Raw genomic sequence first — 16,898 nt, 5'->3', positions numbered from 1 at the left:
AAATTTGTTTCATCAGATTTTGAATTATAAAAGCAATTGATTTTTTTTGCATTGAAATTAAGTATCTGAATTTTTTGTCTCTCAATCTAACTATGTTCAGAAATTTAGAATTAAAAAAACTTCAGAAGCAAAAAATTGAGACGCAAAAACTTCAGACTCAAAAAATTGAGATGCAAAAAAATTCAGAAGCAAAAAATTCAGACTCAAAAAATTCAGATGCAAAAAAATTCAGATGCAAAAAAATTCAGAAGCAAAAAATTCAGAAGCAAAAAATCCAGACGCAAAAAATCCAGATGCAAAAAATTCAGAAGCAAAACATTTAGAAGCAAAAAATTCAGAAGCAAAAAATCCAGACGCAAGAAATCCAGATGCAAAAAATTCAGAAGCAAAACATTCAGACACAAAAAATTCAGAAGCAAAAAATTTAGAAGCAAAAAATTCAGATGCAAAAAATTCAGAAGCGAAAAATTCAGACGCAAAAAATTCAGATCACACATCCAGGACACCAAGGATAAGTAATCAATTCTATCTCAAGTCGAACTGACAGCCAACCAATCAATCTGAATTTTTTGCAGCTGAACGTTTTTTTCTTCAAATTTCTGAACTTAATACTTAATTTCAGTGCAAAAAAATGTCAGTGCTAGAAATTCAGTGGCTTTTATCATTTAAAATCTGATGAGACAGATTTACTTCCATAGAACATCCCATAATAACTTTATACCTTCATAAGTCTCATAATCGAACTCATCTGTGTAGAAGAAATGCTGACATTTCAACATCAAACTCCATTCTTTTCATTTAGAGCTGCGTCCAGTGGAGAAAACAACAGTTTGTAGCTTTTATCATTCTGTCACTTTCTTTGACTCTAAAAGTTTTTTCTTAGCAGTTCTCATCTCATTTTGTCAGTTCATATTAATTGAAACCAGTACATGGGCATCTTTGACAGAATTTTCCAGCTTTTTATAAAAACTTTCAAATGATACTTCAAGGTTATTATTTAATATTTTTAAATAGGAATACTACAAATAGCTCCTTTAACAACTGTAAAAAAGAGGACAGCTACAATTATATGTAACATAATGGAAAATGACATAAAATATGCTCACTTATAAGTAGAGCATGTGTTGATACAATTCGCTTTGGCTAAGTGTCAGAATCATCAGTAACATAAAGACCAACCACAGGACCTCTACAAATAATTTTTAAGATATATTTCTGCTCTACCAACAATTCAATTTGTTTGCTTGTTTCTTTTATACCATCAGAACCAGCATGTGACCACTCAGCTAAAAGCAGCTTTCTAAAAACATCCATTAAGGCCAAGGAAGAATCAGGGGTTATGAAACTCTTTACCACATGGATACCAAAACAAAGATGTGAAAGACAGGAAGTGTCTGAGGAAAAGCTTTGAAAATGCAGCTTTAAAAGTGCACCGCTACAAAGTAACAAGAATTATTAAAAAGAATAGACCAAAACAGAGAAGAGAAGCTGTGTAGAAGTGATTTCATACTTTGCTGGTATGTCACTCAGAAAATGTCTCACTCAGAAAACAGACTTTTACAATAAAAGCAAAAAAAAAAACAACAAAAAAACACCCACATCCAAATCTAACAAAAGCAACATGCAGCCAGTCTTCTGATGTAGACTTACACATCAGAGGAAAAAAATATGATACGATAGTAGGCTTTCAGTGTAAGAAATCATACAGTTTTATTTGGAATGTAAATGAGCATGTCAGATGTTGAATTTCTTTTAAGCAATGATGTAAAGCCATACAATACAGAACTAGCAAATCTAAATTAAGCAACATATTTGTAATCTTAAAATATCTGATAAACCTGTTGCTTGTTTCAGTATGTGTGATAATGTATTAAATGTGTATGAAACTATTTAATACATCACCAAACACCCTGAAATACACCCGAAGAACTATTCACTTCTATTTCTTAAGTAAAAACAATCAATTTCGTTATTTGTTCCCAATGGGGCAATTGTTGCGCAACAGTGGGAGCAACACACAAGTACATATCAATCAATCAAATAACATAAATACATAATAAAAAAAATATACTCAATCAGTAAGGGTAAAAATATAGATAAAAAGAATAAATTTAAACTACAGGATTTCAAACCAATTAAGAAAAAAACAAAGCTGATTTAAGACAGTTTTAAAGAAAATCAGAACCATAATCGGGTTTATGTGTCAATTCCATAATATACATATACTCAGCTTACATAGAGGTGAAATACTGTTCTCTAAATATCAGGTGCACATCACATTTTAAAACACATACTTAAAACACAATGCACATTTAAGAGCAGAAATACATGTTAAAAGCAATACAGATTTTTGAGAACACAGAAAAAACTAAAATAAATGTGTGCAATGTGTACATCTATGTTTGCATATGCATTATGTATCAATAGGTAAACTTGGAAGGTGATGATGTAGGAAGCAGCATTGAGAAAAAAAGAGTTTATTTTTATTTTGCTTAAGAAGGGGGATAATTTTTAACTCAATCCATGATGAAGGATGATTTTTGGAGCTTTGTGGCTATTAGTGGACAGGAATGAAATGAAAAAAATAATGCAATTTGAAATGTAACTGAAGCTGACAGAGAAATGCAGAGGGGTAGAAGTATAAAGCTGTGTAATAGGGTGGTCCAAAAAAAAATTTTTTTTTTAATTCTCTGGATTAGAACCCTGCATTTGGTTCTATGTCTGGCCAAATTACTTCAGTCCAAATTTTATGCAAATTAATTAATATTTAGAGGTTGCACAAGACACGTGAAGATTGCTCTATATACTATAATTTAACTAGCCAAATGAATAAGGCATATTAGAATAATTTGTAATTTTATTCTCAAAATCAAACTGCAACTCGCATAAAAATGTTACTTAGAAAGGACAGCAATCACTGTTGCTTTATTGAAATTACAAAAAAATGTTCCTGTGTTCTTTGACAACTTGGAGCCAGTACTGTTTGTGATCTTCATTTTTTGTTCGGCTACAGTTGAAGTCTTGAATAAGCTCCACCCCTCTTTCAGCAACATCATTGACAACTTTTCTGGAATGCACAGTTTTAGCAGCCTTCTGAAAGTCTACATCATCAGCCCAGTCTTCTGGAGGAATTCTGAAGAATGTTTGTGGCAGATCCAAAGTTTCAAAGAAACGCATCGTGCTGATGGTGACAAAATCACTGATCTGCGTCCCTTCATAATCTGCTTGATTAAGGGCATCCCAACGCTTTAGTGGAACCGAAAGAACCTTCATTTTCCATCATGTTGTGAACCATCAGCTGCTTCTGCTCTTGTGTCACACTGCAGTCCAAGAATGCCAGGACAACCAGTTCTTCACTCCAGTACCACAGATGTTGGCGGCCTCACTTAAAACCTAAAAAACCTTGGTTTGGATAGTACTGCTGCTTCTCTTAGCAGGTCAGCTCGACTATGCTGAAAATGCAAAATTAGTCAATTTCCAGCAACTTGTGCAACCTCTAAAACATCTCCTTTTTCTTCCGAATTTTTTCCTAAATCATCTTTTGAATGCCAAAACCTAATGCAGGGTTCTAATTGAGGTTATCTGAAAGTTTATTTTTTATCATGATTGTTGGACCACCCTATTGTGTAATGCAGGGGTGTCAAACTCATTTTAGTTCAGGGGCCACATTTAGCCAAATTTGACCTAAGGTGGGCTGGACCAGTAAAATAATAACTGAATAATATACAAACCATGTCAACTCCAAACTTTTCTCCATGTTTTAGAATGAAAAAAGTAACATGACATTATAAAAATGTTTATATCTACAAACTATCCTTTAAAACAATGTGAATAACAGAAACAAACTGAAATTTCTTAAGAAAGATAATTGCAATTTTAACAGTTTTATGCTTCAGCTTATCATTTACACATGTGCATTATAATTTACAGATCACAGTGGATCTACAAACACACAAAACATTTAATAACAGACAGAATATTGGTAAAATTGCACTTCTTAAAACATTTCAGGCTCATACTTGTTCAGGTTATTCTTTTTTTTTTAATGACAAAATGATAGTTTGTTTTAGTATAAATACAGTAAAATGACAAAAATGTTTACATTTACACAGAGAACATTTTCAAGTTGTCATTATTTATAGGTTATTATGATAATATTTTACTGGTCTGACCCACTTGATATTGAATTGGTCTGAATGTGGAACCTGAACTAAAATGATTAATATTAGTCTCACTGGTTTTAACGGGCGACATCACATAACCCCTATCCTTGCATCCCTCTACTGGCTCCCTGTGTGTTTTAGAATTGATTTTAAGATTTTACTGATTACTTTTAAAGCCCAAATGGGTCTGGCCCCAAGTTATATAGATGAGATGTTAGTTACTTACGAGCCAGCCTGCAGCCTTAGATCCTCGGGGGGGCAGAGGGCTCTTGGCTGTTCCAAAGTCGAGGCTTAAATCCCAGGGTGACCGGGCCTTTTCCATCAGGGCCCCTCGACTTTGGAACGGCCTGCCCGAGGAGATAAGGCTTGCAGAATCAGTGGCATCTTTTAAATCACTTCTTAAAACACACTTTTATAGACTTGCTTTTATGTGATGTTTGTCCCTTTTAATTTTAATTTTAATTTTTAAAAAAAATTTGAATCTTATCCTGTTTGATTGTTGGTTTATATTCTCATACATGATGTTGTTTTATCTCACTCCTTTATGTTTGCATTGATTTGACAGCATCATGTTACGTTATCCCTGCCCTCTTTATTCCGATTCATTTAATTTATTCAAAGTGTCATGTTTCTGCATTTTTGTGCACATCTCTCCTATTGTGTTGCTTCTGTTTTAGTGTTTTTATTTACATCTTGTATCCTGCTGTTGTGCCCTCTACTTGTCTGTTAAAAGCACTTTGTAAACTTTGTTTTTAAAAGGTGCTATATAAATAAAGCTATTATTATTATTAAGCCTTTCATGCATGAATTATGAGAATATTAGTCAATTTTTTTTTTCTTGAAAGACTGTATTCCTCTTCAAGCATGAAAAAAACAATGCAATTGAAATTTTTTATGAACCTATTTTTCATGGAGTTAAAAAAATGTCCATTCAGATGGACATTTTTTTACTCCATGAATATGTAAATAGTTAGTGTAAAATACAGTTTGTCATCTTTTCATGGTCATCAAATATGACCCATTTGGATATTTAGAGACTCTGTAGTTACCGTGGAAACACCGTCATCTTCTACAACATCGATTCACCAGTAAAACCCATGTAAATTGATCAATGACAGTGGATGGAGACATTTGATTAATGATAGATTTGCTGAAAAAGTCGCTTTTTTTTCCCTGTTTGTGATTTAATAACCTTTGAATTTACTCTGAGCTTTAATGAACATCAACATGATCAACAGATTAAATATAATAAAATACCTACTTTACGCTGAAAAAAAAAAGCTAAATACAGAGGATAATATAATGACACTGGGTTACAAAAAAATGTTTTTTACAAGTTGTCTAGGTTTTTTCAACTGAATTAGGACCATTTTGCACCGCTAAATCCAAAAATGACATCTGTTTTTCTCAATCAGGTCAGGTTTTTTTGCTAATTTGATTTTGAAAAATTTGATCTTCTCACAAAATATAATAATTAATACCAAAATAAGATTGGTAAGCACACTTTATGAAACTTGTGACTTGATTCCTGTTAGGTACAATAGTGTATTCACCGCAGATGTAGCAGAATACATCAGGCTTATTTTTGCAAGATCTTCTAGTCGAAGCCATTTCATTCACCTGTAATATTAAAAAAAAAAACATTAATCATAAATTGGCAAAAGTAAAATCTTCAGAACTTGTTTATTGCAAGAAATATGAAAGAATTTTGTATCATATGATGTGAAAATGCCCATAAATGTAAGCAAAAATGTTAAAAAGCCAATATGTAGCATAGTTCAGAAAGTTGACCTGATTGAGCAAAATTAATGTGATTTTTGGATTCAGCACACCAAAATTATCCTAAATCAGCTCAAAAAACTTAAACAATAAATTTGTTGTTGACCAGTGTAATCAATGGTGATAAATACTTAAGAAAGGTTAAATAGAGAGAAAAAGTCATTTGGGAACTGCCATCAAAGAAGCGCTGGGTCTTTATGGGTTAAAAATTAATAACATTTTATTTCCTTGCCTTTGTATTCACTCATGCAGATATTATGCAGGTACTGTTACAGAAGTTCAGGTTAAATTACGTTGTAGAATAGCTGTCCACTGTAGTGACCACTATGCATGAAAGGGTTAATATTTTCAGTGTAATTTTTGCATTTCACAAATTCATCCCACGGGCCGGAATGGATCCTTTGGTGGGCCGGATTTGGCCCCCGGGCCGCATGTTTGACACCCCTAGTGTAATGATTGATTTTTTTTTGTTGTATATTAAGCAGCAGGTACACGTTGTGACCTGCAGGGGGCGGAAGAGGTTAACTAGTCTGTACAACTGTCACGTCAGTCGATTGGAGCTGAGTTAATTTCCGTTATTTGAGGCAAGACTGTGCTAAAATGTGACTGATATCAATAGGGTTCCGCTGAGAAAGCCCTTCTCACTTCTTACTGGTTATATTTCAGACGTTTATTTATCGCTTTGAAGTGAAGTTGTTCATCGGCGTCAACATTTCTGACTGCATTTGAAGGCATCACACGTTGGAATCCTAATTGGAGGCAGATTTTCGGAGCGGGGAGGGGCTTCTTCAACTTCTGCTTCCCGAGACAGTGGATTCATCTTCCTCCCAGATGGACGAGTGAGTAGAAGCGATTACAAACAGCTGGACGACAAGAGAAAACTAGTGTGGAAGATTTTGGAGTCGATAAAACATTTTCTCAAACTAAAAACATGTACGTGAGGTGTTCGCGGTCATCACGTTAAGGTAGGCGAAACGAATGTTTGGAAAATTTCTCCTGTCAGACCTGGCGTTTTCCTAAAATTACGTCACATTTCCAGTTGAAGTTAGCTTATTTTGTTGACAGCTGTTAAAACTTTATTTTTCCTACTCTACGTTAAATTTCGTGTTATTATATCGACAGACTGTAAAGTTTTCTCACCATTTGCCTTCCAGTTAGTCAGAGCATGTGATGGCATGTTCATGCTAAAAGTGACTCATTTCTAGCTTCTACTCAAATTCCCAAACATATAGTGTCATGAGACTGAGCTGGAAATTCTTGTGCAAAACTGTCTTTGCAGCAATAAAGACATAAGCACATGGTTTTTCTATTTTAGCATATTCAAACACTAAGTCTAGTGTTAAATATCTGCAAGCCATCTAATGGTATTAACATAATAGCTCTCTCTGTTTGCACTGTGTTGAATGTATTCTGACTTATATTTATTAACCCTCCAAGTGTGCACCAACTGTGCCTTTTTCGCACACTTGTGAAATAATGACAAAAAAAAAAACTCATAGTTTGTTTTTAATCCTTTTACACTTTTTTCTATTTCATCAGCTTGAGCCGTAAATAAAAATACCAAATACTCAATAATTGTCACATTTTTTTTAACCCTTTAAATGCCGTGTTTGTAATGTAAACAAACCATTTTTTTTGGATGCAAAAAACACAAAAACTGAATTTTTTTCCAATATACTACATAAAAAGTGGATCACATATTATTGGATTTTTGCAGCCTGGCATACAGGGTGGGGAAGCAAAATTTACAATGAACATTTAGTTGTTTTTTTCTCAGCAGGCACTACGTCAATTGTTTTGAAACCAAACATATATTGATGTCATAATCTTACCTAACACTATTATCCATGCCTTTTCAGAAACTTTTGCCCGTATGAGTTATTAGGAAAGCAAACGTCAAAGAGTGTGTGATTTGCTGAATGCACTCGTCACACCAAAGGAGATTTCAAAAATAGTTGGAGTGTCCATAAAGACTGTTTATAATGGAAAGAAGAGAATGACTATGAGCAAAACTATTACGAGAAAGTCTGGAAGTGGAGGAAGCAACAAAAAACGTGCCAAAGCTTTTATTAAAGCTCTCAAATCCAAAATCCTAAAGGATCCAACCAAATCCATGAGAAAAATGGCAATTGAACTTGAGGTAGACAACAAGACTGTTAGAAATGCAGTAAAATATGATTTGAAGATTTAAATTCTCATGACTTTCAATAAACTAATTGGTCATACACTGTCTTTTAATCCCTGCCTCAAAATATTGTAAATTTTGCTTCCCCACCTTGTATGTCAATGATTAACAGCAACATTGGTTAATTTGCATTATTATTTTTGGCACTAGGTCAAATGTTCAAAAATACTAGCATCTGTCACCAAATGTGCGTAAAATGCACACCTAAAAATCAAACTATTAAATATTATATATTGATTTATTTTTCTGCTCTAACTTGATTTTATTTTTGTAAATCAAGGTCAGCCCTAATCATACCTATCAGAATTTGGCCAGAATTTTAAAGATCATGCAAAAATGAACAACTTTTGAATTCTAACCTTATTTAAATTGGGAAAAGTAATATGAAGTTTTTTAACATGAAGTGCAAAGTGTGTTTAAAAGGCACACCCGGATACCGGAGGGTTAATACTGTTTCATTTTTATTCTGATCCAGCTCTATTCTACTTAAGTTAAGACAGTAATTACAGAGGTCTTTCTATTTAAGTGTCCTTTTAACCTCTTTTTCCCATATAGGAGTAAGGGTTGTGTCTCTCATGATGGTTTCTTATAAGCTTTCTTCTAAAGGAAAAATGATTATCACTTTTGAGAGCATCACTTAATTGCTAAGGAAAAAGGTTGGGCGTTTTCATATTGAAGTAGTTATGGTTTCAGACACCACTTTGGGATTTTTATGACGACCAGATGCAACAACAGTTAGTCAGAGCAAAGAGCTGTTCCAACTTGAACTGCAGGGCTGTTATAATTGTCATGTTTAAGTTAAATAGTCTGTTTTTATCTCCTTTTCTGAGATTTATTATGTGTTAGATGCTGTGACATAAACATAGGGAATTGATAGTAAAAAAGGAAAAAGTAGTAGGATATATATTTTACTGCAATTTGTTTTATTTTGTGTGTTTCTTTTGTATTTTTACTGGTGATGAATTTGTCCATCAGTATTTCTAAATGAACATAAGATTTCTGAAATAAAAGAATATAAAATTAAGCAAATTTAAGCTGAAATATGTACTTACCTCCCATTTTGAGTTTGTGTATTCTCAGGAAAATGCAGATACAGTACAAGTATTTTTTTTTATTTTTTTCCCCAAGGACATAATGTTTCACTTCTTTAGCTGAGTTCTCAAATGCTATAGAAAAAAAAAAAAAGACTTCTTCCTGGTGTTACTCTTTCCCAACCTCAGAAACAGCTGCTCCCTCTTTTTACTTCAAGAGTTTACAGAGTGATGCAATCTAGAAAAAAATATGCAAACATGGGCAAAGACTCCTAGTCATAGAGTGAGATCACTGGAGAATCGACTCATTCAAGCCATGAGTCGATGCATAAATGTCCAGCTCAGTGCAACGGTATGTGCAGGAAAAACCAAAACGCAGAGCATAAAGTAGACACATGGTGTGCAGAGCTGAAGGTGTGGAGAGCGGGTAAGGTATTGCCTCATCTGCTGAATATCTAGTTTCTGTTTTGGTGTGGTCATGGGACTTTAACTGTCTGATTCATTATTGTCTAGTTAGAACGCTAAAAATGTAAATAGAGGATGTTGTGAAATCTGAGGTGAACTGTGAATCACACAGTGTTCAGGTTGTCAAATTTAGTCTATACTTACAGATAGGGGTGTGTATTGGCAAGGATCTGGCGATACGTTACAAATTACAATACTAGGATCACAATACAATATATCACGATATATCATGATACTGTAAAAAAGGCAATTTTTTATTGCTTTTGTTTCTTTTTTTAAAAAGATTATCTCCTGGAAGAATTGAATTACACCAGAAATATGCACAAATACTAAACACATTTTGATTTGATCACAACAGGATCTCATGCTATCACAAAATATTCCTGCATTCTAAGATCATTAGATCCTGTTCAAATGTTCATATTCTATTAGTTCAGAACTAATGTCACAGCATCAAATATAAACAAAAAAGAAAAACAAAAATGAACCTCTGCAGCATCTGCATTTGAATAAATACCTAAAAATATTGATGCAGTACTTTTGAATATCAATACAGTATTGTGAAATTAAATATTGCCATATAGTGCAGAACCAATATTTTCTAACACCCCTACTTATAGATAGTATGTCCTACCATTTTACATTTTGGCTTAAATTATCCAAATTTTTATAAAGCCAGAGAACTGATTAATTACATAATGTTTATAACTATATATTTTTGGCAGAACTTCACCGCTCTTTATTCTAAACACATACCAAAACTTTAGGTTTTTTTTTTTTTATTTTTGAAAGTAGAAATACTACATGTAGTCCCTTTAAGACATATAGCCTATTTTCAATATGTAATGTCCTGGTTAGAGGTAGACCGATACATTGGCCGGCTGATATATCGGACTGATATATTGATTTTTTTTTTTTTTTCCAATATCAGCCATTGGCCTTAATTTTTTTTTAAAGCCGATATTTGATCGGTAGTAAAAGTTTTATAAGATATTTGATCAGGCACCTGTGTGGGCAGTACTTGAAGTTCAATAAATGTTAAAAGAGTGCTATGTGTACGTGTATTAACAATTTCATTTATAGTATAAAAATCTTAATTGTCTTGAGAGTTTCAATTGTCTTTTATGTTCAATATGCTTAAAAAAAAAAGAAGAAAAAGAAAAAAAAAGAGAAAAAAAACAACTGCCTTAAATATCGGCCTCAAAAATCGTCCATCGGCTGACCAAATTTTTAAAAATCAGCATCAGCCTTAGATAAACCCCTATCGGTCGACCTCTAGTCCTGGTTTGATCAATTAGCCACATTTTAGAAATGGAAACTATAATGTCTTTCCTTGACATGAATAGTAATGTTTTTTTTCTGTGATGAGACTGTATGAGAGGAATCATTTGTGAAGGGTGTTGTCTTTGTAAAGCTTTAAAATAACTCATACGTTGTAGCTTCTGCCGTTGGTGATGTATTCTGAGATGTTGTTGAAGATGTTAGACGGAAGAGATCATAAAACATGAAGCTTTAAAAAAATGTTACTTTTGTATTGCATTTTTGAGATTTAAATAGAGACGCTGTTACTATCGATGCTGTGTTTTCTCATATGACGATGAGAAGTGACATCCCTTCAAGATTTACAACTACCCCTTTAGCTGCTGAAAATGATTAAATTGCAAAGCATCATAGATTAAAATAGATTCTCTCTTGCATCACCCAAGAAGTGAACTGATTGTTTACTTTTGCTAATGAATTAGATTTTGTGGCTGCGAACACATGATAGGGAGTTTCCATGAGTGTTTACGCTCGCTAAGCCTTCTCCGGTTTCAAGATAAGAGGTGGGACACAGATAGCATGACGGCTGAATTCCTTCATTGTCGAGTGGAATCCAGGCATGGCACAGTATTCAGTGTTTCGTGATGACTCTCAAGGATGTCAGCGTGGAGGATTCTAGTCATTGCAGTCTTGTAAAATGCTCATTTTCCATCCAGTGCAGAAGTAGACAGCGGTTCTTTCTATTCGTTCGCTGGTCTGACTGTTCGGTCATGTACGGGAAGGTTTTTCTGCAGTGTGTACGAGACTGGGAGCATTTAGTCCATGTTCGCCGCAGGTAGGATCCATGTGATCAATGTATAGGAACTGTATATCAGAGGCATGATGATATTCTGTATGAAATGATATAAAGGGAAAAGAAATTATATCATAAATGCTTTGTTTTGATTCTTAAAATGTCAGATTTTCAAGCATCTAATGGCAAGAGTGCTTGATTTTTTAAGATCAAGCTGATGATTAAATATCGACCTATTGTTACACTTTATGAATTAAATTTGTTTTAATATTATATTTGTGCTGCTCTTGTTTTCTAAGTAAAAAGGGAAACTTAGCATGTCCAGTAAAAGCTGCTTAGTATTTTTTTTTTTCTTTCATTCCGAACAGATGAAAACAGGGGTATTTGGGTTGTGTGACCATGTAGGTGTGATGATAAGTAACAGTGTTCTGAGTGTAAGCTCTTCAGTGGATGTAACGTGACACTTCACTGGCTACCTGATGAGTGATGCTGAGTAGGCTACAGGAGGCCTGAACCAGCCACAGCGTAAATATTTTATATCACAACCAAAACATTTGTGAGATTAAGTTGAACTTGATTGCAGGTGGAGGTGTTAAAGATGCATCGTATATTCACACCTCTACATCTGATGCACTATAAGAGGATTTCTGTTTTGTTCTTGTCATATTTATGCATTCAGGGGAGGCGTAAAAATACTGGTATAGAAATGATGTGGTCTTTTTTATATATATATATATATATATATATATATAGTGTAGACTTGACTGTGTACATTAAAGTTACATGTGCAGTAAAGTAGAAAATTGAGGATCTGATACATTGTGATGCATTGAGAATCCTTGTGCATGAAAATTAGGGCTGTGGAGTATGACAGTATATACAGGGTGTATCAGAAAACAGTAGACTCTAAGAAAAAATAACATAAAATCAAAATGCGAAGACATTTTGAAAATCTGGTCATATGTGTTTGTAGACTATGTAATTGTTCCTTGATTGACACCAGTGTCCTGGGTCAGTTTTCATGCTTCAGTGAACAACGCTAATTTGAATTGTGCAAAATAAAAGTCTTTTGTGCATAGAAGTGCAAGGGTTAATATGAGATCTGTCACCATGGATGACAAGCTCCATTGGTCTTTTACTTGCAAACATGAAACAGGAAAAAAATAATTACATGTTAACCCCCTACCATTGATACAAAGATTTGACATTAAGGATAGGTTTGAGTCTATCATGCCAAATGCAAGGCGTTAATGCTGTTAGTGAGGATTCTTTAAGCTGGTTTTGAGCTGACCATTTGACATTGTAAACATTTCAGTCACCATATAGGCAAGGTCAAGGGTGTCACAGATGGACAGCCCACTACTTTTTGATTTATAACTTTTGAACCAGACAAGTTTAAGACAAATATTACACATAAGTAGAAAGGTCTAAATGCCATCTGAAACATACTCAAAGGGCAAAATTTAGTTTCAAATATTTTTAAATGAAAAATATCAAAAACTACTGCGTCACGGATGGACAAAAAATGAACATCTATTTTTTGCAAGAATTACAAAGTTCTCAAAAGTGAAGTTCCTGTAAAGTTTTCATCCTAAAATTTATTCAGTGTATACCTTAAAACCTCCATAGTACAACCTAATACAGTCTACTCTCGTTATACCGCCAACTTCCGTTCACGGCCAAATTAGCGGTATAGCGAAAATGGCGTTACAACGGGTTGCGTCCATAATGTGCATGTCTTTACTATATGATGTCTATGCTGCCTCCGTTAACCCGTTCTAATTGCGTTTCTAAATAAATCTTGATTCTGTTATGTTGTAAGGCAGGGATCGGCAACCTTTAACACTCAAAGAGCCATTTCGACCCGGTTTCCACGGAAAAGACAACACTGGGAGCCGCACCTCGGAGGTGCCACGGCGGCGCACCTCGGACGTGCCGCGACGCTGGCGGTATAACGGTCGGGAAATCAATGGTATATGTGTTGTTTGTGCATGGAACTGGGCTGGCGGATGGCGATAAGCGGAAATGGCGGTATAACGGCGGGCGGTTTAACGAGAGTAGACTGTAATTAGTTAGAGGAAAAAATATTTTATTATACCTAAATAGAAAGAGTTTTGACCAATGGCAGTGTCATGGATGGACAACAAAAGTAAATATCAAATTAAACATTTTTTAAAATTTCAATTATCAATATCATATACATTTTTATTACAATTTTTACAACATACAGATAACGTTATATTCAAATGTATTTTGCATGGATATATGCATTTCTTAATTTTAAACAGTGTGTTTAGAATTCGACATACATAATATAATGGTCAAATATCAATGTATTTGGAATAAATTTTGTTTATTTATGTGAATTTATAAAATGAACCCAGAATGACTGCAGAAAACTTTCTCACTTTCCAAACATTTCCACTCATAAAACACATTTTTTTTCACTAATTTTCTTCTCATTTTAAAGTACATTTTCCTGAAAATATAAGTAATTACCTGCCCAAAAATAGAAGTTTGGTGTAGATTATTGTAATTTAATTTTTTTTGACCAGATGTTAACCTTCCCCTGACTTCTCCCATACATAATTCATTGTATCATCACAGCTGAAGTGGAACTCCTGAGGTAGGACAGGGACATGATGAGGCGTGCCGTCGCAGATATGTTGAGGAGGGCATAAATTTGTGTGGCGAGGAACGGGGTCCATGTGGAAGACTAAACGTGCTGGAATCCTTCGACTAAGGACTCCGACTAAGAAGTGTGTGCCTTCAATTAAACTCCTGTAGTGTAAAACCCAAATCTTGACTCACTGAGCAAATTTTGCTATTATATTTCAGTTTTTCACCGATGTGTGAAATCTTTGTATTGATGGTAGGGGTTAATATCTAATTATTTTTTTCCTGTTTATGTATGCAAGTAAAAGACTAATGGAACTTGTCATATTAACCCTTACACTTCCATGTGCAAAAGACTTTTATTTTGCTCCATTCAAATTAGCGTTGTTCACTGAAGCATGAAAGCTGACCCAGGACACTGGTGTCAATCAAGGGAGAATTACATGGTCAATAAACACATATTACCAGATTTTCAAAATGTCTTCAGATTTTGGTTTTATGTTGTTTTTCTCTGACGGTCTACTTTTTTCTGATACATTCTGTATAGCTTGACAATAGAGAATGTAATTCATTAGATATTATGCTCTATTTCTTGCATTATTTAGTCTAAAATGTCTTTCTTTATGGCAGTATTTTTTGTGTTATGGGAGCAAATTAGCACGAATTAGCATCCGAACAGGACTTGTTTGCATGGACGTTAAAAATAAAACAAGAAAAAATAATGAAATGTATCGAGTTATAGTTCTTTTAATGTCATAATTAGGCTATATCTACACCACAGTTACTATATTGTGAGATAAACTGTTAGGCTGCTGTTATATAAAATTAGGTGTACTCTGATTAATAGTTTTGTCATCTCATTCAGCCTTATTGCGACTCATTGACGGGTTGAATCACAGTTGAATAGTGAGTCCATTGGAGATTCACACCTCTAATTGCAGGTTAGTGTATGTTGTCATTTTGTGGTCCAGATTGCTTCATCCTATTGTAATGTTAGGCATTGCATACAAGCCTTGTCAAGTCGGTGTTCCATCGGCACACTTTCCCTTCAGTGAATTCCATTCTCTACACTTTAGTGGCAGTTAACGGTCGAGCCTCGGGGTTAAACCAGGTACCGGTGTGTAAAGTCTAAAGTACCAACTGTTACCAGACAAGATCTCTGGGATAGAGTGTGTGTGTGTGTGTGTGTGAAAAATTTGTTTTTCACCCTCAAACACTGACAAACTGCACCAGACAAACACTGTTGCTGCTGTGCCTTGAGGTGTAACTAGAGAAAGCACAATGCTTAACATTGCATTGATTATATAGTTATTGAGCAGGATTTGGTCAACCGAGGGAGCAGCTTTAACGTCACATGACCTGCAGTGAGCCACAGTATGGTTTATTCCCCTAGAGGGCACATTGTACCAGTACAGACTTATAGATAATTCAGACAAGTGGATTTCCCTGGATAGGCTATGGATACGTTTGTAGAAGCTTTTTGATGTAAATTATCTCGGGTTGTCCTTTTGTATTAGATCATTATGCTGTCAGTATGTAATTTGCTCAAAGAAATGATCAGTAATTATCTAACTCTAAGAATGACCTGTCTCATTAGCACATATTCATATATTATCACGCATATAAATTATATTTTTCAAGGTTCAGTAATAATCTACTTGCTCATCCAAGCTTTATGCAGCTGAATGCGTATTTCATGGAGTGTTGAGCAAATGGCTTTTAGAGTTCACAGGAGCCACTTAAAGTAGCTATAATTACCACTGAGGTCTGGCCTAATTGGAAGTGACACACCATCAGGTGGCTTAAAGATGCAGGTTACCAATGGCTAAGTGACAGAAATGCGGCTATCAGCTGAACATGACAGCCAAGCTCACGCCTTCCCTGTCGTCTTCCACTGTCTCTGCTTGGTAACGACATGGTGTTAATCTCTGTTCACCTAAACAAAGGTCTCCAGTCCTGTGCCTGACCCTTCAGGACACGGTGAACACAGAGTGGATTAAGCCTTTTGTTTAGCTGCTACCACAGGTTAGGGCAGCATGTTGAGATAGCAGCAGATGGAAAGGAAGCTGTGTTTTCTTCTGATCGGGACGCTAGGGCTGTGGCTGCGTTATGTGTATGCTCATGAAGGAAAAGAAGGTAGAGGGTGTTGTGCTGATAGAGCTGGGTTTGCTCCAGAAAGTGATCGAGAAGCTTGAAATGTCCGTCTTATCAAGCTGCCTGGAGTGCATCAGAATGGGGAGAGGCAACAGGTATGTGAGAGGCCATTGTTGTGTTACTTCTCATTGAACGGAATGAAAATAAATCATTGCATCAGATAACAGCACTCTTCCTTAACTGAACAGAGAAATAAAATATCTATTTCCTTGAAGAGTAGCAGTTGTAGAAGATTTAGCTTGAACACTTATCTGTCTTGGCCAGGACACTCTTGAAAAAGAGATTTTTAATCTCAAAGAGTTTTTTTTTCCTGGTTAAGTAAAGGTTATAATCTGACTTGAGCTGTTATTTATCCACATAAGACCTAATATGTATCAGAATTGTGATTAAATAAGGCTACCCCAAAAAACCACACACAATAATGCAGGCTTTATCTTTGGTACTACCGCAGT

The 16,898-nt window shown here is 34.8% G+C and overlaps 1 protein-coding gene across 4 annotated transcripts in view; it reads left to right on the top strand.

The window, feature by feature from the left end:
- The first annotated feature begins 6,757 nt into the window (after positions 1-6,757).
- Positions 6,758-16,898, top strand: part of LOC115417725 (G-protein-signaling modulator 2-like) — a 49,525-nt gene continuing 39,384 nt past the window's right edge. For 2 of the 4 annotated variants that reach the window (XR_003935192.1, XM_030131768.1), the window contains exon 1: positions 11,639-11,718. Coding sequence is in view for 1 of the 4 variants with exons in the window: in XM_030131768.1 (XP_029987628.1) it covers positions 11,654-11,718 (65 nt within the window). In the remaining 3 variants the exon portion in view is untranslated. Of the gene's footprint in view, positions 6,908-11,638; positions 11,719-16,090; positions 16,542-16,898 lie in introns of those variants that run through there. The other 2 variants (XR_003935194.1, XR_003935193.1) reach the window with 2 other exon arrangements.

Source organism: Sphaeramia orbicularis, chromosome 4 (assembly GCF_902148855.1).
Source record: "Sphaeramia orbicularis chromosome 4, fSphaOr1.1, whole genome shotgun sequence".
In the NCBI taxonomy this organism is placed as follows: domain Eukaryota; kingdom Metazoa; phylum Chordata; class Actinopteri; order Kurtiformes; family Apogonidae; genus Sphaeramia; species Sphaeramia orbicularis.
Note: the sequence above shows the minus strand (reverse complement) of the source record. Positions and strands in the feature narration are given on the sequence as shown.